The sequence below is a fragment of the Arachis ipaensis genome, chromosome B1 (genome assembly GCF_059453495.1).
Source record: "Arachis ipaensis isolate K30076 ecotype BB chromosome B1, ASM5945349v1, whole genome shotgun sequence".
Classification (NCBI taxonomy): Eukaryota; Viridiplantae; Streptophyta; class Magnoliopsida; order Fabales; family Fabaceae; genus Arachis; species Arachis ipaensis.
Window position 1 is genome coordinate 151,264,157 of NC_142436.1, and position 22,252 is coordinate 151,286,408.

The window sequence follows — 22,252 nt, forward strand, 5'->3', positions numbered from 1 at the left end:
TCAAGTTAATGATGAGCATAAGTAAACAAAATTTACTAAATATTTTTTATGTAAACTTAAATATCCTATTATAAAGGGTCAAGTCCAACTACTGCCTCCAATTCAATAGCCTTTGAATCATGTCATTTTTATGTTGTGTTAGCCCAGCCAACCTGCCGGAGTATATTTAGTGCAGCGTCAACAGACATCTGTCTCAGGAGAGTCTTTAACCACGTTATCTTAATGGAAACAGACTCAGCTTGCTGTACACCCTCTCGGGGATCCTGATGCAGTGACAACTCTCCAAGCGCCTCCCCAACACACTCTCACATGTTATGATTCTAATAAGTTTGAAAATCATGACTGCAACCACCTACCGACTCTCTATGTGTCTACAAGTTAAGGTGATAAGCAACATCTTGAAGGGTGCAACCACCTACCGACTCTCTATGTGTCTACAAGTTAAGGTGATAAGCAACATCTTGAAGGGTGGTGGTTAAGGCTGGCAATTCATACTCTACCCGCGGGTACCCAACCCGATCCAACCCGTTCGGGTAGGGTAGGCTAGGGTACGGTCCGAGTATGCCTGCGGGTTTAGAGTGTACCCTACCCTACCCTACCCGTACCTCATATATAACACATATTTTATTAAAAAATAGGTATATAATGAGGAAAGTGAGAGTTGAACACACAACCTCCCTTATGTAATGACTTACAATAAATGAACAACCACTAAACTAGTTAGTTCATTTAGTAATTTAGAGCATTAGTTTTTTATTTTTTATGTTATTAATATGTATAAAATTTTGAAATGATTAAATTTTATATTTACTTTGAAAAAAATTGATATTTCTGCGGGTAGGGTAGGGTAGCATAGGGTAGGGTTTAGAACTTTAGGGTGCGGGTAGGGTTAGGGTTGAGAGATTCTCAACCCGCGGGTAGGGTTAGGATAGAGTCCAAACCCTACCCTACCCTATCCATTGCCAGCCCTAGTGGTGGTACACTTACCCCACCACATGTGGAACGAATGGGTTCTAGACACCATCTCTCAACAAGGACTAACAGGAGCGAGTTGTTGAAGTATAAATCTCTAATTCGAGGTACATAAACAACACCAGACTCCTCTAAATAAAGCAACAATGGATTAGGCGGTCCTTCCACTCATAAATCCTTATTCCTCATAGGAAATCTAGTGGTGGTACACTTACCCCACCACATGTGGAACGAATGGGTTCTAGACACCATCTCTCAACAAGGACTAACAGGAGCGAGTTGTTGAAGTATAAATCTCTAATTCGAGGTACATAAACAACACCAGACTCCTCTAAATAAAGCAACAATGGATTAGGCGGTCCTTCCACTCATAAATCCTTATTCCTCATAGGAAATAGGATTCGCCGACCATGTGTAATTTTGACATTAAGGTCAATTTAAACCGCCACTAACAGTAACACTTATTATGTAAAACATTCCTAAAAATCTAACATCCATAAATCACTATTCATCTCAATCATAATAAACTACAATAATTTGCCTAGATCCAAATATTTTTACATTAAATTTTAACCAATGCTATCAATAATACCTATTATGTAAAATATCTCTAAAAATCTATCAATCATAAATCAATATTTATCTCATTCATAATAATCTACAACATGTAGCCTAAATCCAAAGATTTTTACATTAAATTTAAAATCTCCCTAATTTATATTTTTTTTAAAAATCTATTCCTAATTAAAAAAAAAAAAAAACCCCAAAAGAAAAAAGGGGAAAAAATGGCGGGAAACACGTTTGGTCCTCAAAAATGAAAAAGAAGAAAAGAGCAGAAAGGATTTGATAATTGATATGAGTAGCAGTTACATTTTCCACACGAATTCGTGAAAATTTGAAGTATCTTCAGTTTCAAATTCAATCTCTGCATTTCGAAGCATATTATGTATGCCAGCCAGTTTGACGGCAACGCCGCCTTCTCCGGCGGCGGTTTCATGCCCTCTCAGACCACTCAGTCCCATGACTCTTCCTCCACCTTCACTACTTCCAGAGTAAACCCTCTTTCCACTGTCCTCAATTTCATCATAGTCTTAACCTTAATCACCTTACTTGTCACAATAAAACGCTAATTAACTTCACTCTCATGTTAGGGTTTAGGGTTTTAGCTTCCTCCGAATACTAAACTTCCGAGTCATTTCAGAAATTGCTTTATTGATTTTCCCTTTTTTCTTTTTTATTTACTTGCTCTCTTTATTAATTTCTTCTGTTTTGGTTTTCAGAATCGTGATGCTCAGTCGTTGCTACCTTTGACGGTGAAGCAGATAAACGATGCGTATAACTCGAGCGATAATAAATCCAATTTGATTGTCGATGGTGTTGATGTCAACACTGTGTGTTCTTCAACTCCTTTATCGCTCTTTTTTTTTTTTTTTTTAAAAAAAAATTGGGTTTCTGGTTCTCTCTTGTTCTGAAGGTTAACACAAACCAATGTTGTAGGTTACACTCGTAGGAAGGGTATGCAACAAAAATGGGATGATTACTGAAGTTCATTTTGTCCTTGATGATGGCACTGGAAGGATTGAGTGTAATAAATGGTGAATGTTCTAAAAATTGTCTTAGTTTATTGCCAAAAGTTGCACTATCATTTATTTTTTCAGTTCCTTTTTGTCAAGGATGAGTTTTTTCTTTCCGTGCAGGCTTCAAGAAGCAGCGGAATCAAATGAAGTGGACGGTATCATGTATGGTTTTACACTGCATTTCCTAGTTTGAGTTTTCCATTTACCATATAGCATATGTATGGTTTGATCTGTGATTCCTCTCTGTTTTTCTTTGGAGGAAGAGGGGAAAAAAAAAAGGGGGGGGGGGGGATGAAAAAAATGGTTCCAAATTCTTATTAGTGAGTTCCATGTGCAATTTTACTTGTATATCTTCTTCAAGAAAATTTTTGCTTGATATTGACACTATGATTACTTGGGGGATTTATTTCAGTGAGTAGAGAAGAACACTAAGGAACATTACTATCAATTTAGAAACGGAAATCTGTGATTTGGAAAGCTCCCCTTTTTCCTTTCCATTATTTATCTATCATTCTGCAGCAGAAGCTGGATATTTTGCACTATAGTTGTGTGTAAAGTTGTTGCTAACACAAATCCTCCTCCCCCCCCCCCCCCCTCCCCCCTGTTCTTTTAGGGAATAAAAGATGCTTTTAGTATAGTGTCATGCTAAAATTCTTGATTCATAATTCATTATAGGGATGGAGTGTATGTGCGTCTTCATGGACAATTAAAAGGCCTTAATGGGAAAAGGATTTTGAATGTTTTCTCATTTAGGTATGATTTGAAGTTTACCTTTCACTTTTTTATTTTAGCGGTTCAATATTTGGATTTATATCGTATATGTAAGGTTATGACTTATCAAAAATATTATTCTATCACCAATGAATGGTTTCCTTTCAGTAAAATTCAATGTGTAAGGATGCCCCATGCTACTTATCATGTTGTCCAAGTAAATGATAACGCAGATATGTTGTTTTCTTGACAGTTAAATACTTTACTTTGTGTCACTTTCAGACCTGTGACTGACTTTAATGAGATTGCCAGCCATTTCATTGAATGTATATATGTCCATCTCTACAATTCCAAGCTAAAGGTAGATTTATTGTTGAGTTGGACAAATTGAATTTATATTATGTGTATATATGGTTATTAATTTTAAGAAAACTGTACCATACACTTATATTTCTTTTTCTAACGTTACATGGTAACATTTTCAGGCTGCTGTGCCTAACCAGCAACATGTTACAAATTCAACACCAATAACACCCACAAAAGGTTACCAAGTTCTCCCACCAAATCAAGTAAGATAATGGACCATAGATTTTCAGTTTGCACTTCATTTTTATATGGTCTCCTCAGTGGTTTGCTGGATTTTAATTGTAGTTCTCTGGTCTGCATAACAATGGTCAGCCGAGGTTCGAAGAAATGGTCCTGGATTTTTTGCATCTTCCCCCACACAGGTGATCTTTTGAAAGTTATTTTGATATATTATTTGATCAGCTCTTGTTGACCATATGCCTATCTCCCTGGTGCCTTTGTTTTGTTTGAATATCTGTTGTTTGTGCATGTGATGCATGCATATAATCCTATAATTAGCAAAATCTAAGGCATTGTCTGATGCATAAATGGAAATATGGAAGGGCAAATTATCCAATTTTAGATTTGATGAACGATTGTAAGGGGATTTCTTGTTCAACTTTAAGTGAAAAACATTTAATTGGTTAACAAAGAGTTGAAGGGCATCAACTCTATTGGTTTACATGATGGGTGTGGAACTGTCTGCCTGGTAAAGGAATGGTCCGCTAGTGTAAATTATACAAAATGTAAATTGGTAAACTACTAACCTGTCATGTGACTGGGTCGAAAAGTTAAGTCTCTGGCTTGACTTTTGCTGGTATCCGTTCTGGTATGAATTGGATAACCTTCCATATATTCTCCTGCAGTAACGAGATTAGGGGGCAAAATGCAGGTGTGGGCTTTTGTTAATTTTGGAACTGACTAGAGTTTTCCACAATCCGAATATAAGAAAATTTGCAGTATGATATATTAGAATTAAACATTGAAGGTAACTTATATTCTGGAACAGCTGATTTAATTAGATATTGCAAGGTTAATCATACAAAAGCATCATTCATTCAAGCATTCTTATAATTAAAGTTTGCACTTACTTTCTAGAATATATGCAGTATTGCATTTACTATGCTTGATTTGTTTACCCTAGTCCATTAATCAGACTATTATATGTTCATATTCCTTGGTGGAATTCTTACTTGATACATGGAGACTTGTCTGGCATAATGGCATTCACATCTCAACTTTGTGATACTGATGTTTCAGTGCATCGGAAGGGGGAGTCTCTATTAAACTTATTGAAGAGCAACTTCGACTTCCTAAGGACAAGCTGATGTCTCTCTCTCTCTCTCTCTCTCTCTCTCACACACACACACACACTTTTGCTGACTCTATTTCTGGTTTTGCAGGTTGGCTATCAAAAATCTTATTGATGAAGGCCAGATTTATGAAGCTATAAGTGATCACTATAAGTCAACCATCAATGGTTGACATTTTAATATACGAAGATATAGTTTGTGCGGAGTTCCAATCATCCTTTCTATGCCTGTTAGTAAGGTTTAATGTGTGAATATGAGCAATTAAGCGTACTAGTTATCCTAAGATCTATGGATTTAAGCAAAGTAGGGAGTTTGCTGGTCCTTGAATCTTGATCTACTTGTTTTGTTTTGTATTTTCTGTTGATGTTTCCTTTTATATCATGATAAGAAATAGTCTTACAAGGATGGTTTTTTTTTTTTTTTTTTGGGTCTTGACAAGGTAGTAGTTCCTTCACTTAGAAAAACCAAAAATAACCCCTGACAATTACCTCAAAAGACAACGAGACCCTTGACAAAAAAAAATCTCAATCCGACCCCTGATAATTACTTTGAAAGGACGAGGCCCCTGTGCCAAAAAAAAATCAATGTTGTTTTTTTTTGCCACAGGGACTAATCAGTCCCAAAAAAAAAATATCAGAGATCGGATTGGATTTTTTTTTTTTGGGTCTCGTCCTTTTGAGATAATTATCAGGGACCGGATGGGGTATTCACTCTTTTTTCACTCTGATAAAGAATTGTTTTTTGGCCTTATTGGATCCATTAATGGTCTCAAACATTGGGCCTCTTGGTCTCATGCTCTTTTATAAGATTAGAAACCTTAAAACAATCCGAGTTTTGTTCCTTTGGGCTATTAATTTGAACGGCATGACCAACAAAAAATTTGAAGTGTTCTTATATATATGCACAAGTAACTCAATATTCCATGAACATATAACTTTCCATTTGATACCGTCTAGAAAGAACAAGTGTAAGTGGAAGCATGACTTGCATGCATCCAATTCCACCGCCTCTTCCTCTTGTGGCTGAAATGGCACGTGTAAACAGAAGTTTTTGTATCCATGTCACGTGCTGCGGTGATAGACGTTAATACCAATTACTAATACCACTCAAGTCGCCACGTGCGTTGCCATTCTCAAGGTTTGACAATTGCCCCTCATGTGGATGCACCGTTTTCACTCTACCTCCATAATTAAACTCACTAACATTTCAATTATTTATTTTTAGATTTAGATATAGCAGTGTCCAAGTTCTCTTGCCGAATCCAATTTATTTAATGTTTAATTGGAATTATACACCAAAGTTAGGAAAACGACAAAAGGAAAATATCTTTTTTTGCAATAGAATCATAATCAAACCCACACGTACAGTGAATCCTAAGTGGGTCCCGCATTGGTATATGTCTTAAATCATGTAATGATCAGACACAATGCCAACACCGTTCTTTCACCCTCTCTCTAAACTTAGAATGTAAGAACAATATTTAAATCAAACACAACTAAATACGGCTGAAAAATTTTGATATGAAGCAAAATGCGTGATATACTTTAACATGGTAATTTTTGGTATTTTTTAAAATTGTAGGTTTCGATTTGTGTTTAAAAAATTGAAAAAAATTTAGAGTACACAAATCAGACCATACGAATTGTTTGATTTTAAAATTTTGCTTAAGAAATCGCATAGTCCGACTTGTGGTTGGGCAAATATGAATTTCGGAAGCTAGAAAACGGACCCTCTAAATTATTTGTTGTTGTCAATTTTTTTATGAAATGAAATATTAAATGCAATTCGGACCATTCGTTTATTTTACTAATAAAAAATTTGTATGATCCAAATTCTGTTCCACTAACACCACATGACTATAAAACACCTGTATTTTTCATATCCGAATTTAACATCACTTTTGTTTTTATGTTCAAATTAAAAAGTGACTAAATACATAAAAACAATAGAGAATTGGAGTAGCTAGAATACAAAGAGGTGAGTGCAAGAAAGGATCATGAAGTAATAAGAATGAAAATAATAAAATAGTAAGAAATTAAGATAGATATGGGCAATGAACGTGAGAAATGATTCGTTTCTCTGACCACAAACAAGACTGAGCAATAGAAATGGCACTTTTTTTAATCAAACTTTGACCGTTCCGGCAAAGTATTTGGCCACGAATTAAAGAATATGTCTTTTTGTATAGCCAGCTGCCTCAATTAGCTTACTTTATGTTACAACATTTGTATGCTAGTGGGGTTTTTTTTTATGCCCCTCAATTATTATAGTTTTTGAGTAAATTTCAACTTCGTCCCTTTTATTTTATTTTATTTTATCTTTTTACCGCAGTTTTGAAGGGAATCAAACCACAAATGCCAACACACTCCCGCCGAACTCTCTACCAATCCAAAACATTCCCCTCCTTTTTTTCTTTTTAGTCTTTACACTATAACTTCATCAGCCTGCAACCTTTTGCATTTGTATTTTTTAGGCATTTTTTTTCTCTCTCTTTGCACTGTAGTTGCTTAGTGTAAAAGTTCATTTTTTTTTTAAATCCTATCCGGGTCTTGAGGCCTTTCTTGTCTCCTGCAGCCCACACTATAGTGTATTAAATTGTTTTGCCCCACCGCCGAATTTATATTTCATTGTCCCTTTTTAAAATTCAATTATAAACATCTTAGTCTTATTATTAAAGCCTAATTAACTCAATTTGATTCAATTAAATTGAGAATATATTTTTGTTCAGATTAAACTCAAGATTTATTATTATTGATTATGTTATGTGTACACAAAAATTAATCATTAATTAATTATTACATATAAAAATACATATTTGATATCTTATATATAATCTTAAATAAATTTAATTATTCATCTATTGTAAATTTGATTATTCTAATGTAATAAATTTGATTTGATCTAATCAAATTCAAGATTTACAATGTTTTGTTGTTTTTTTACCGTATCTTTCAGTTCGGCAAGTTAAGAATCAATTCGTTACGGATCAGAATTTCATTTAAAAATTTGTTGTTGGCCAATAAGTTACTGCATGCACAAGGTAGGATACGAACTTTCAACACTTATTTAACCAGACTAATAGACTAACCATTAGACTAACCCAACTTGGTTCAAGATTTATAGTTAGAGTAAAGTATCGTTTTTGTCCCAACATTTGGAGTAAATCCTATTTGTATCTCTAACGTTTAAATCGTCCTATTTGTATCCCTAACGTTTGTAAAAGTGATTCAATGTTATCCTGCCGTCAATTACACATCATGAGCACTTTAGTTTGAGTTTTAAAAATCTCTTCTTCAAGTTAAAATACAAATGTCTGGGATAAAATCGATGATCTACTCCGAAAAATAACTCATCAAATGTTGAAACTAAACTAATTCCTACAACATTTACATAATTCACTTTTCTAGGGACATAATTGAATCTAAACACAAATAGTGGTATAATATTAAAATTGAACACATTCAAGTGAGTAATTAAGAATGAATACATCCAAATGAGAATAATTGAAAAATATAATCTGATTTATTAATATAATTGATAGTAAGATAACATTCAATCACTTTTATAAACATTAAAGATATAAATAAGACGATTTAAACGTTAGAGACACAAATAAAACTTACCCCAAATATTGAAAATAAAAACGATACTTTACTCTTATAGTTATAATGCTAAGATATATACCATCTTAATTAATCAATTATCCATCTTAACTTATAATTTATCTTTCCATATGAGTGTCTCTCACTCACATGTGCAATGTGAATAATGCTGTTGTGGCTTTCGCTTTGATTGGTGATTGGTGGTGTGGGCTGTGGGGTGAGTCACAATAGGACACATTTTTCTCTTACATTTGAGACAAGTGTCCTTGTGGTCCGGGCTCAAAAACTTGTAACCGGGGAGCGAGCCACCATATTTCTTGCCAAACCAAACACCTAACATTAATATAATCCCTCCTTCACTTACTAAATTAATTATCTTCTATGTCATCCATCCATATCACTATTATTTTAATCCTATGATTAATTAAGCTTGGGGTTATGATAATTGACACTTCTATCACCTATCTCAACCCTACCTAGCTTCAAATCTTCACTATCTCCCCTTGACCATATCCAAGTGACATCTATGTCCTCATTTAATATTGCGTTACATCTAGTTAAATTCATGTTCAACAAATAATTCACCATAAGAATCACATTTTTATATCAAATAATATTGCATGCATGTTCACAATTCTGAATTCTTAATTGTTTCTCTATCCAAGTTCATATTTATATATACATTACAATATAACAAAGACTCTTTTTCTGTTCATGCATGGAAAAACTTGTGGGATATGTTTAAGCGTGACTGAATAGTATAATTAATTAATTAATTAAATAAACGCAAAATATTTAAGTAGCATTTGTTTTGAGGTATTGAGACAGCGATGAGAGACTGAGACTTAGTATCATATTTGTTGGTTTAGAGACTGATACTAAAACTTTTGTCTCTATCTCTAAAATTTCAGTATTTCAATACCTCCAAAAAGTATGGATATAGGAGACTAAAATTTTGAGATAGAGAGTGAAACTTTAATAATATTTTATACCTAAAATATTCTCATTTCAATTAATTAATTCCAATTTTATCCTTTGTACTAATTAAATTAGAGTTTCATTCTTGTTTCAATTTCTGTCTCCCACTTTGTACCAAATAGAATATTAAAATTTATTTAAATATCTGTCTTTTAGTCTCTGTTTCTCATTCTTAGTCTTTCTGTCTCTGTCTCTCTACCAAACACTACCTTAGCAGTTTTGTTTTGTTGCTTTCATTGAGCTGTTGTTAGCCCTTAGTTCTCTCAAAAAGAAAAATCAACCATGCTAGTGTATAAAATATATAAGAAATATATATAGTTAGTTTTTTTTTAACATATAGTATCTTAAAAATAAAAAAAAAAACTGATTAGATTTTAGTCTTTTAAATTGACCATTATCCTACAATATTATTATATAACTAAAATATTAAATATTGATGAATGAAAACTCTGATCTTAACAAAAATATAAATATGATCCGTTCTTGTATGTTTGAATGAATAAAAATGGATCTGAAGCTAAGGGTATGAAATTATTTTAAATTCTTTTTAAGATTAGATAAATGTTGATGTTTAATTTGGATCTGAATCTCATGTTTAACTCTTGGTCTGCTAAAATCTTATAAGATGTGTGGTTGATATATATATATATATTAACATTCTCGATCATTTTACATTAAAAGTAATATTTAAAAGCTTCTCTCAATATAAAATTTTCATATATATATATATATATATATATGTAAATTAAAAACATTCTAGAGGTTATTATTTTGAAGATGGCAAATGTGTATGTATGACAAGAGAATGATGATAGTGGTGTGAAATATACTTTTATGATGTGCAGAAATCGATGGTATCAATTTTGAATTGTGTATTATGGTGTGCAAAATTCGTACCAAGAGTTTTTATTTAATTTATTAAAAAAATAGAAATTATGTCCACTGTTTTCTATCAACTATTTAACAAAAAAATCAGAAATCACGCCGTCGATTCTTTATTAAATTTTAAGGGAAAAAAAATATCAGAAAACCACACTCAACAATTTTTTTAAATTGTCCCCCAACAATTTTTTTTTTCGCTCCCATGTTCTAGTAAGAATCTAAAAAAAAGCTAATATTTTTGAATTTTACAAAAGACGCTCCATATATAAATTTGTTTTGCTACATTCTAGTGAGCAAAATAATGGTAAGAAAACAGTTTAAATAGGAAACTAACTTTTCTCAATTAATATCAACTAATTTTTTTATTTTAAATTCTAAATTTTAAATTTAAATTCTAATTCTAAATTTTAAAATTTTTAAAAATTAATTTTATAATAAAAAATTAATTAATATTAACTAATTAAAATTTAATTTTTTATACTTATTTTGTTTTATTATATAGAACTGCAAAGAGCCGTGAAAGAAGAATGAGAGATTTTGATCAGATTAAGTGCATAAAGGATAAAGATGGAGAGGTTTTACCTCAAGATGAGAAGATTAATAAAAGATCGAAGAACTACTTCTACGAGTTATTTAATGAATGACAGAGAATTTTGACAAACGTTGGTCGATTATGTACGAGAGAAGATCAAAACTTTGACTACTATTAAAGAATTCGAGACTCTCAGGAAAAGAAGCTTTAAAGCGGATAAAAAATAGCAAGGTAGTAGGACCGATAATATTCCGATTGAAGTTTGGAAGAGCCTTGGAGAGAAAGGCATCAGTTGGTTAATCAAGCTTTTTAGCGAGATTTTAAGGTTAAAGAAGATGTCAGATGAGTGGAGAAAGAGCACATTGGTACCTATCTACAAAAATAAGGGAGATATATAGAGTTGCGAAAATTATAGAGGGATCAAACTCATGAATCATACCATGAAGTTATGGGAAATGGTGATAGAACGGAGGTTGAGACAAGAGACACAAATAACAGAGAACCAATTTGGTTTTATGTCAGACAGATCCACCACTAAAACTACATACGTATTAAGAATGATGATGGAAAGGTATTGTAATAATAAAAAGGATCTACATATGGTGTTTATTGATTTGGAAAAAGTATACGATAGGGTGCCAAGGAAAGTCTTATGGAAGATTTTGGAAAGAAAGAGAGTAAGGATCGCATATATTTGTGCAATTAAAGACATGTATGATGAGGTTACAACTAGTGTGAATACTAAAGGTGGTGCGACAGAAGAATTTTCTATTGGTTGGTATAGGATTACACCAGGGATCATATTTAAGTTTATACATTTTCACATTAGTCTTGGAAGTACTCATAGAGCATATCCAATAACATGTGCCATGGTGCATACTTTTTTGCCGATAATATTATCTTTGTGGGAGATCAAGAGAAGACCTAAATAAGAAGTTGAATTTATGGAGGAAAGGTCTAAAAGTGTATGGTGTATACATAAGCCGTAGCAAGACGAAATATATGGAATGTAAGTTCGGCTGTCAAAGGAAAAACCCTAATATAGCGGTGAAAATTGGAGAAAATATCTTACGAAAAATTAAAAGTTTTAAGTATTTGGGGGTGTATCATACAGAATAATTGAGAGATTGAACAGGATATAAATCATAGGATTCAAGCAGGTTGGTCAAAATGGCAAAGTGCGTCTAGTTTTACATGTAACAAAAAAATTCCTTTAAAACTTAAAGACAAATTTATCGCACTACTATCAGACTGGCTATACTTTATGGTATAGAGTATTAGACAGTCAAAGGAGAGTATAAACATAAGTTAAGTATGACAAAGATGAATACGTTGAGATTGATGAGTGGTCATACGCGATTGGATAGAATAAGAAACGAATATATAAGAGAGAGTTAGAGTAGCAGCTATTGTGGAAAAGATGGTAAAATCGTATCTCAGATAATTTAGACATATGAGAAGAAGACCGATAAAATATCCAATTAAAAAGGTAGATGAGATAGAAGATGGATAAGGAGTGAAAAGAAGATTTAGAAATACCATCTATAAAATGATCAAACAAAATCTACATATAAACAATCTATCTCTTTATATAATACATGATAGAGTTTAATAATATCTATTATTTGATCTATATAACTGATTTTATCTAATGAAACAAAATTTTGTTGTTATTGTTATACTACCGTTGATTAAGAAGCATGCGAGAATATATATATATATATAAGCACGATCCTGTCGGATGGCATCGGAGTTTTGTGTTGTCCTGTTCTGTTTGATCACTTGTTTGATTGCATTATTGTTATGTTGTTTACACAAATGAGGAATATATATGTTTACGTAGAGAGTTTTTCCACGTAATTTCGATTTGACAATAATGGCATCAACTATGAGAACTTGCGCTTCCAATAATGGAAAACATCCTTCAAATTATAGGATAATGATAATGATGGAATCGACCCTTTTTATGCCACAACATATACATATACACATGCATTCTTTTTATGCCAACTATATTGACTAATAATTCATGCATTATCTCATTATCTCATTATGTTAAAATTTTTTGTTTAGTTTAACGAAAATCGAATTCTAGATATTTCGATCATAGAAGTTAGGAGGTGAAGAAACAATTATATCTTAGCTGATAAATATTAATTAATTATTTTAATAATAATTAAAAATATAAAATAAGGTAAATAATAATTAGAATATAAATATTGTCATACCTATTTTAATTATATCAATTTATTTTTTATAAATTTATACAAATAAATATGTATGTAATGTAAAAAAATCATATATAAAGTGGCAATATAACAAATGAAGTAATAACATAATTTTCCTAATTAAAAGGTATGATATAAAATAATTTTAGATCATTTTAGACTAATTTTTTTGTTTATCTCTTGAATATTTTGTGTTTTAAATCTTCTTTATTTAGTGTCTTTAAATGGTTCAATGCAAGACATATGCATGCCACTTATTACTCTCATACATTATTCAACGCTTCCATGAAGTTAAGACCATGAGACAAGCTGAAGATAAGATTTTATTACTCTCATACATTAATTTTGCATAAGAAATTAAATAAATAAAGACTAAAGGTGGATACATTTTTGAAAATAATACTTCTATTATAAAAAATTAAGCGACACGAGAATTAAATATAAGAGATAGATGATGATAAAAAATAAGTGTTAAAAATTTTATTAATATCATAATAAGAGGATAAATAAACTTTTTTTAAAAGAGTAAAACTTCGGTAAAATTTATTATCGGATGTTTTTATAAAACACTCAAAGGCTAATTTTTTAAGCACTCTTATTTCAAGTTGATAAACAAAATAAAAAATAATAAAAAAAATTACAGAAGAACAAAAAGTCTAAGAAAGTTTTGGTAAAAAAAGTGGGATAAAAGTCATATATTCTCAATTTGATAACAAATTATTTTGAAGAGAGAGCACATTATTTCATGTTGACATTGACATGTTTAGTGTGCTCTTTTTTTTTTTTCCCGAAACTAATCACTAAATGAGGAAGGTGACAAAATGAGCATCTGAATTTTTTTCTTAATATTTTAGCTTTTTTTAGTCAAAAATGGATAAAGAAAGGAAGTTAATCTCTACAAATTAAAATAATAGCTCTGATATTATTTTAAATGTTTGTAGCGAAGAATTATTCAAATAAAAAAATGTTCATAACATATGACATTAATAAAAAAATATCTAATTTAGTTTATTTTTAAGTAGATAATATTTTTTATAATTAAAATTTAACCAATATATATTTCTACCATCTTAATTTTTATTTAAAGAGAAGTTCAACTTCTTAAGATATTTTTTAAAATTTTATTTCTTTTATCCTAATATTTAAAAAAAAAAAATTCTTTTTGGCCATATTTTAAATCTTCATATAATTGTTCACACGCAATAAATTTACACTTGAGTTTTGATATACAATTATTGTTTTAAAAGATATCAAATATTGTTAAAATTATCAATCTCGCTACATTATCAACATCATTTTTGCCAATTTATGTTAATTTTTATTTGTAACTGTATTTAATAGAAGTATTTTTGTAAATGTATCTAATAAAAATATCTTTTTATAACTGTATTTATTAAAAATATTTTTATAGATATATTTTTTAGATGTGCCTCTTTATATATGTGTTTAAAATATAATAATTAATTATTGTTGACAATTAGTTGACAAATAATACGTTGATACTCTATACTTTTCCTTAAATTATTATTATTTTTTTTTATTTTTTATTTTTTGGTCAGGTTCCTAAAATTATTTAATCTATGCCATTACACTTAGTTAATTATTAGCAAAACTATATAGTTACTGGGATGCTTCTAGAATGAAGAAAAGTTCCAAAATTTATGTTAGCATACATTTATTTTGATACATAACATTTAATAAATGGGAGCAATAAAGGGGGAATTTATTGTCCTAGGTCCATGGCTGTAGCAGCAATGATGCATGAATGCCACTGGTGGCCATACCTTCCCAATGGAGCAGGCCAGCCATATCATCTCCCTCTCACTCAATATATTTTCAACTAAAAAATATTATATAATAATTAAATAAAAAAAAATTGGTCGTGCAAATAAATTATCATCACAGGTTTAGTATCAATCAAGCTATATCATTTGAATGATTTATATTTTCTTTTGCTTGTTTTTATTCGGATATAATGTGCTTTTATTACATGTGCACACAAATAATGGATCAGATTCGGATTACATGCAAAATGGCATGCCAAGAAGCGACACGTGTCGGAAAGATTTGATAATGATGTGTACGTGTCCTAAGAGTGACATGCGATACTAATAATAATAATGCTCCCTCTAAATCCATCTAATGTGCCACTATTTTCATTCACTTATAAATTATTATAATAATTAGGGGTGTCCATGGATCGGATGGTATCCGCAAATCCGCGGTAAATATCCGCATCCGATCCGAAAATTGCAGATCGGATTGAGGATATCTGCTCTACATCCGCGTATCCGATCCGCAGATCCGCACTATAATAATTAAAAAATAAATAAATATATATATGTTTGGTATTATATTTATTTGTTTGTATGTTTTAGTTAGTAATTATTATTCATATATTGTATTATTTTATTTTTGTTATTTAAAAAGAGTTTGATTAAAAATATTTTAGAAATAAATAAGTTTAAAAGTATGAAAGAAATATTTTTATCGAATTTTTTTACATAGAAATATGATTAAAAAGAGAAAGTTTAATTATGCGGATATATCCGATATCCGATATCTGATTCGATCCGATCCGCAAATGTGTAGATTGGATCGGATTGGATCCGACACTAAAAAATACGGATATCATATCCGATCCGATCCGCGGACACCCCTAATAATAATAAAATAAAACAGATAGGTTTAGTTTTCATTATTTTATTAGGCACACCATCTATCTTTTTAGACTATTTATTTTCAACTATTTACATGTCTTAAGTTCATATTTTAGTATTCCAATATATAGCCTTGGTTATTAATTTGGTTAATGTGTCTAAGTAGTATATATTACAAAAATGTTTGTATTTTTTAACCTTGTGCATCAAATTATCTTTATCTAACTTTGTCAAAAGGTAAAAGGAAACTGTGGGTCTGATCTGAAATAGTAAAGGGATAACAAATAAAATGAAATAGTAAGGAATAATGAAGGGATAGATAAATCATATATATGGTGGTTTATGGCGCCAAGAGGCTCTCTTTTAGGAGTCAAAGAAAAGAAAAAGGGATCAAAAGATTGGAAGCAAAGAGTAATAAAGAAAAGTAAAGTAAAGAAAAGAAAAAAAAGAATGTCACTCGCGGCAACTAGATAGAGGGGAAATGATGAGAATATTTATGTGTTATTCGTTCTTAAACCCATGCATGTGTATTATATACGATAAGAACTAATTCGTCGTGAATTAAAATTTTATTTAAGAGTTTGTTTTTATCTAATAAATTTTTATATATATAAAATAAAATTTGAATTTTCGATATTTATTTAATTAAATTAATAAACTAATCACTAGATTAATACAGATTAATATTCCATGCATGTGTATTATTGTTCATATATATATTGCAAACTTTTTAACCAAATTCGTTTTTAATGTTTCAATTTGTTTCATTATTTGATAATGTGAATTGATTATTTTTAAAGTAAATATTGTAAATATCTGAAACCTAAATTAATTGATGAGGCAAGAAAGTCTCATTGACCCATACTCTCTCTCTCTCTCTCTCGTTATCCAAAAGCAATGACTTTCTAATCTTAGCAAACCGCCTCTTCTCCCTATAAAGACCTTCCACCTTGCATTGCCTTCTTGTGCTCCAAGCCTTTATCTCACTCTCTCTCTACTTTAAACATAAATCAACTCAATTAGTTACTACTATAATTAAGTAAATAATAATGTACGTTACATGTAGATTTTGAGCGAGATCAGAGTTGCATTAAATAATTAAGTCGCTTTGACATTATATTTAATTGAGACATTTTGTGCAACGTCACATTATTAGCCAAAAGGAGATTGATGAAGAATTTTCTTTAAAAATAAAAGATCAGAATTCTTGTTATATCATTAACCAAAATTTTTAGAAAAAAAAAACTCAAAATTTTTAGATATATGATGACATTGGTTGGAAAGATGTAAATAATATATATCATTAACCAAAACTTTTAGAAAAAAAAAAACTCAAAATAATAACTTATATATGTTTTATACATTTAATATTTTAAAAATATACTAAGAATGTACGGTCAAAAATATTATTTATATATTAAATTAATTATTAAAATTAACTATTAATATATTTATATATAAATATAAATATACATATAATTTAATTTATTTTTAATATATATTTTATATTAATAATTATTTTAGTAATTGATTTTAATATATACATAAGATAATCCACAAAACATACATATACCCTTAACCAAACCCTGCCTTGTAAATATTATTTATAGGGCTGCGGAAACAAAAATGGAATTTTGGTAAAAAAGGTTGGAGACAGCCTTGATTATACGTTAAAGGATGACATAAGGGAAGAAAAAGAGTAGACATGCATTGGCAATTGGCGTTGGCATTCTGCATTCATATCTCTCATCTTAGCTTTTATATCTCTTTAAAAAAACAGGTTAAATTTACATCAAAATTAATAATAAAATTAGATATAAAATATATTAAAAATAAATTAAATTATATATATTTATATATAAATATATAAAATACAATTTTGATATTAGTTATAACGTGTTTGTAATAATTTTGTTTCTGAAAAAAATTTAATAAATAATAAAATTTATTAATACTTTTTTTTTTGTCTGCCCAGATTCGAACTTTCAAGACACTCATTTAACAGATGAGTAAGCTGACCACTCAATCAATACAAATTAGTTTTTTTCATTCTATATTTTTAATTATTAATTACTCACTACTAAATAAAAATAATAAATTCTATAACATATTTTTAACTTAAATTTTTAAATATTAATGACAAAAATAATAAATTGTTCTAATTCTATAGTATTTCTTATATGAGACCTCGTTTTTCGTGTAACCCTAACCGAGTCTCACTCTCTCTCTCTCTCAAATACATGCCTCTATATCTGTGTCATAATCTCAGACTTCTTCTTCAACCTCTCATTCCTTTCTCTCTCTCTATAGATTCTAGTAAGTAATATAAGGGATCGTCGCAGTTTCCAAAGACAGCAACATCTCACCAACTTGGGGAACCGGAACATAATATGGACTCTTCCTCTTCTTTCTCTCTCTCCAACCACTCTTCTTCCTCTCCTCTCTCCCTCTTCCACCCCTCCTTCACCGACGCCGCCGATGTCCGATCAACTAACCTCTCCATATTCACCGGGGTCCCCAAGTTCGAGGACTTCCTCGGTGCCTCCGCTGCAACTGCACCCACCGCCACAGCACCATGTGCACCACCGCCCCCGCCCCCGCCGCCGCCGCAGCTTGCTCGGTTCTCCACCGACAACAACGGCGTCGTATATGACTCTGAGCTGAAGACAACGATAACCGCCTGCTTCCCTGGCGGTTTCGGCGGCGGAGCTGCAACTGGCGCTGAACTGAGTCAGAGGCCATCTCCAAAGAAAACTGTGGACACCTTCGGCCAACGCACCTCCATCTACCGCGGAGTCACAAGGTTTATATATGAATCATATTTGCGTTTGCGTTATTCAAGGAAATAATAGAAAAAGAAAAAGAAATGTTTATTTGTGTTTGGTTATCAGACATAGATGGACAGGGAGATATGAAGCTCATCTATGGGATAACAGCTGCAGAAGGGAAGGGCAAAGTAGGAAAGGAAGACAAGGTAATAATATTATAAATATTATTATTATAACATTAACATTATTAAGCTTAGTTCATTAAATTCATCATCGTACTATTATCGCTATAAAAAATGTTTGGTAACAAAAAAAAATCAGGCAAAAACAGTCATAACTTGTCTTATTTAGCATTCATTAACTGTTGCGATAATTAATTAATATTAAATAAGACAAATTATAACTGTTTTTTTTTTTATCTAGCTATCGCTATATATGACCAGGTTTCACGTTTTATTTATTAATAATAACGGAAAAGAGAGGGGAGGGGGACTGTGTCTAACATGCGCGGGGGTTCACGGTGTCACCGGAATGTGGCGTTACGCTTCAAATCCCAACGCACAAAAAATTAAAAAATGTGAGAATTAACTAATGTTAAATAATTTAACATATTTAACAAGAATAAGAAAATAACAAAATGAGTGGCGGGACTAATATAATTTGACTAGTGGGATGATGATCATTATTGTTGCTACATAGTACATGCTAGTCTTGTGGCGAAGATTCTGACCGTGTTTTGGTTTTGTTTGTTTCTTTTGCGTGGCGAATGATTACTGACCGTGGATTCCTGTTCCTCATTATGCGTTCATTTCTCAGTTTATTTGGGTGAGTTCCCTTTTTTTTTATAAACTTTGACCACATGATGCATTTTGATTTACTTTACTGTGCTCAAGTGTGAAGTATATTCCCCCCACCCTCCCGTGTATTGAGATTCAGATTCTTGTCTAAGTTGAATGATTTTTCTCTAATAATGTAGGTGGCTATGACAAGGAAGAGAAAGCGGCCAGAGCTTATGATCTCGCTGCTCTCAAGTACTGGGGTCCAACCACTACCACCAACTTTCCGGTAACTACTTTACTATAATTAAGGATCCCCTTTCATTACACAACACCCCCCTCTTTTTTAATCATTTTTCTTTTTACATACAGGTTTCCAACTATGAGAAGGAGCTAGAGGAAATGAAGAACATGACAAGACAAGAGTTTGTTGCTTCTCTAAGAAGGTATTTAATAATTTATACTAATAATATATATTTCACATTATTTCTATTTATGAGATATAATTTATTTTGTTAATAGGAAGAGCAGTGGATTCTCTAGGGGGGCGTCTATATACAGAGGAGTGACTAGGTATAATATATCCTATCATATCTATCTATGCATCTTGTACTTTATGCGGCCACATTTAATTTGTGTGTGGGAAAATGATGAAATTGCATGCGTTGTTTAAGGCACCACCAGCATGGGCGATGGCAGGCAAGAATAGGCAGAGTAGCCGGAAACAAAGACCTGTACCTTGGCACTTTCAGTGAGTAGCATCCATAGTTGAAAACTGTTAAATGATAATATAATCAAATTTATTAAATTATTTAACGATTTTTAATTATTAAATTCACAGCCGTTTTCACTTTATTTAAATATGAAAATGTTTCGTAACTAAAGAAAATCAGTCAAAAAGAATCCTAACTTGTGTTATTTAACATTTATTAATTGTTGCGACAATTAATGGATGTAATAGTATTTTGAATTGACGATGTGAAAGAATGAACAGGCACGCAAGAAGAAGCTGCAGAGGCTTATGACATTGCAGCAATAAAATTCAGAGGACTCAACGCAGTCACCAACTTCGACATGAGTCGCTACGACGTCAAGAGCATTGCTAGCAGCACCCTTCCCATCGGCGGACTATCAAACAAGAACAAGAACTCCGCCGATGACCCTGTCGTCAGTCAACCACCACCACCACCACCGCCACCTTCAAGCTCCACCCTCAGCTTCGCCATTCCCATCAAACAAGACCCGTCCGCAGATTACTGGTCCATCATAGGCTACTCCAATAACACACAGCTGGAAAGTGCCAGGGGTACAACTGTAATTGCACCAGCAGCAACCTCTTTTCCTCGTCCCAACAACAATGGCAATGGCATGATGGACTTCTCCGCTGCCCCTTCAGCGGACGGATTCTTGAACGGAGGAGGGATCTTTGTTCATCATCATCAACAAGAGAGTGGTGGTGGTTCATCACCATCTTCGGGTGGTTCTTCAATCCCATTGGCAACGCCAATATTTACCTTAAATAGCAACAATAATTATGAGAACTGGATTGGGCCAACACTGCACACATTCCAAGCTCATGCAAAACCCAGTCTCTTTCAAACGCCAATATTTGGAATGGAATGAGATCATGCACGGCTACACTTCAAAATGAGAGAATGAGAATCTGTGCATAATATAATGATGAAATCCTCCAAAGAAAGAAAGAAGGACTTGATTCAGTACTGACGAATCATAATTCGCTATAACTCTGCTGACACTCCTACTAACACACAGTTTCTTTCTTTATGTCTTGCATTTTCTTTTAATCGTTTTCGCCTTTAGCTTTTCTTAGTTCCTTGTTAATATACTGACATGATTTATGAGTATAATGGGAAAAATATTTGCTTTTGCTTCGTGAAACCACTCATCAACATTCAACACTATCTACCAATATTCTTGGACTAGTTGTTACACTGCCATAATTAATCGATTTCTTCAAGTAGGGTCACATTCACGTGTTGATGCTGCAAATTTGCAGTTTTTGATCGATTTCAAACCCATCCTCTTTCGGCACCGCTTGTTTCACCTACTAGATTATAGCTGTTGGATTGTCTAGTCAATATAAACTAAAATTGCTAGTTTTCAAACTTTTCTCAATAAATAATACAATAATATACCATTGTTATTCCATTTGAGCATAAAGTTATGTTCAATTTTATAGTGTTTATTACTTAATATTTAATTTTTCTCTAATTTATTTTTATATTTTAAATTAAGGTGAATTCTACCATGTCTTCTCTAAAATAAAGGATAAATTACCCCTTGTGATATATACAATGATTATTGATAAATTATCTTTCAACCAGAGTTCCAACAAAGTTCGAATGAGATCGTCAAATCTAATTGCTATCTCTAATACGATCGCTAGAAAATCCTAAAAATGAGAGAGTTAAAAAACTGATAGAAATTTCTGATATATTAATTAAAAATGATGGTAATTGGTGTGTGAAAGGAGTTTTTTTTTTTTTATCTTTAATTACTCTTAAATTATTTTTCAATCATTATTTAGATAATAAAAATCCTAAGATAGGTAATTATTGACTCATTGTTTTTATGACTAACTAATATTTTGGTTTATTTTTGTTATATAGTTATACAAGGCTATGAGGGTTGGTTATCTGAAAAGAAGTATCATTGTTGATCTGGCTGAATTCTAAGAAAAATACTAGGAAGAAAGTCTTAGGAAGGAGAGAGCTGAAAGTGTGTTCGTTGAAATGAGAAATTGAAAGCATATGAACAAGTTTAAAATCCTAACCTAATTGATTGGAAATGATGATTGGATTTGAGAGGAATTATGGTTTTAAAATTGAAGAAGATGTGTATTTAGTGCGAATTATAAAAATAACACTACTATCAAGTTTCAAGAAAA

The 22,252-nt window shown here is 31.5% G+C and overlaps 2 protein-coding genes across 4 annotated transcripts; both read left to right on the forward strand.

The window, feature by feature from the left end:
- The first annotated feature begins 1,771 nt into the window (after positions 1-1,771).
- On the forward strand, positions 1,772-5,325 carry RPA32B (Replication protein A, subunit RPA32). 2 transcript variants are annotated; one of them, XM_016345784.3, is made up of 10 exons: positions 1,772-2,024; positions 2,253-2,363; positions 2,470-2,567; positions 2,670-2,711; positions 3,225-3,302; positions 3,543-3,621; positions 3,746-3,829; positions 3,912-3,988; positions 4,866-4,934; positions 5,009-5,325. In XM_016345784.3, the coding sequence occupies exons 1-10, from the start codon at positions 1,917-1,919 to the stop codon at positions 5,088-5,090; spliced, it is 828 nt and encodes a 275-aa protein (XP_016201270.2). In that variant the 5' UTR covers positions 1,772-1,916; the 3' UTR covers positions 5,091-5,325. The 2 variants fall into 2 exon arrangements, with proteins under 2 accessions (XP_016201270.2, XP_088356430.1); XM_088500304.1 differs by having other exon boundaries at positions 4,866-5,244.
- Positions 5,326-18,001: 12,676 nt separating this feature from the next.
- On the forward strand, positions 18,002-21,243 carry AIL5 (AINTEGUMENTA-like 5). Of its 2 annotated transcripts, XM_016345773.3 has the most exons (8): positions 18,030-18,603; positions 18,692-18,774; positions 19,385-19,393; positions 19,545-19,633; positions 19,717-19,790; positions 19,867-19,917; positions 20,019-20,095; positions 20,339-21,243. In XM_016345773.3, exons 1-8 carry the CDS (start codon positions 18,191-18,193, stop codon positions 20,965-20,967), a joined length of 1,425 nt encoding a protein of 474 aa, XP_016201259.1. In that variant the 5' UTR covers positions 18,030-18,190; the 3' UTR covers positions 20,968-21,243. The 2 variants fall into 2 exon arrangements, with proteins under 2 accessions (XP_088358404.1, XP_016201259.1); XM_088502278.1 differs by lacking the exon at positions 19,385-19,393 and having other exon boundaries at positions 18,002-18,603.
- The last annotated feature ends 1,009 nt before the right edge of the window (positions 21,244-22,252 follow it).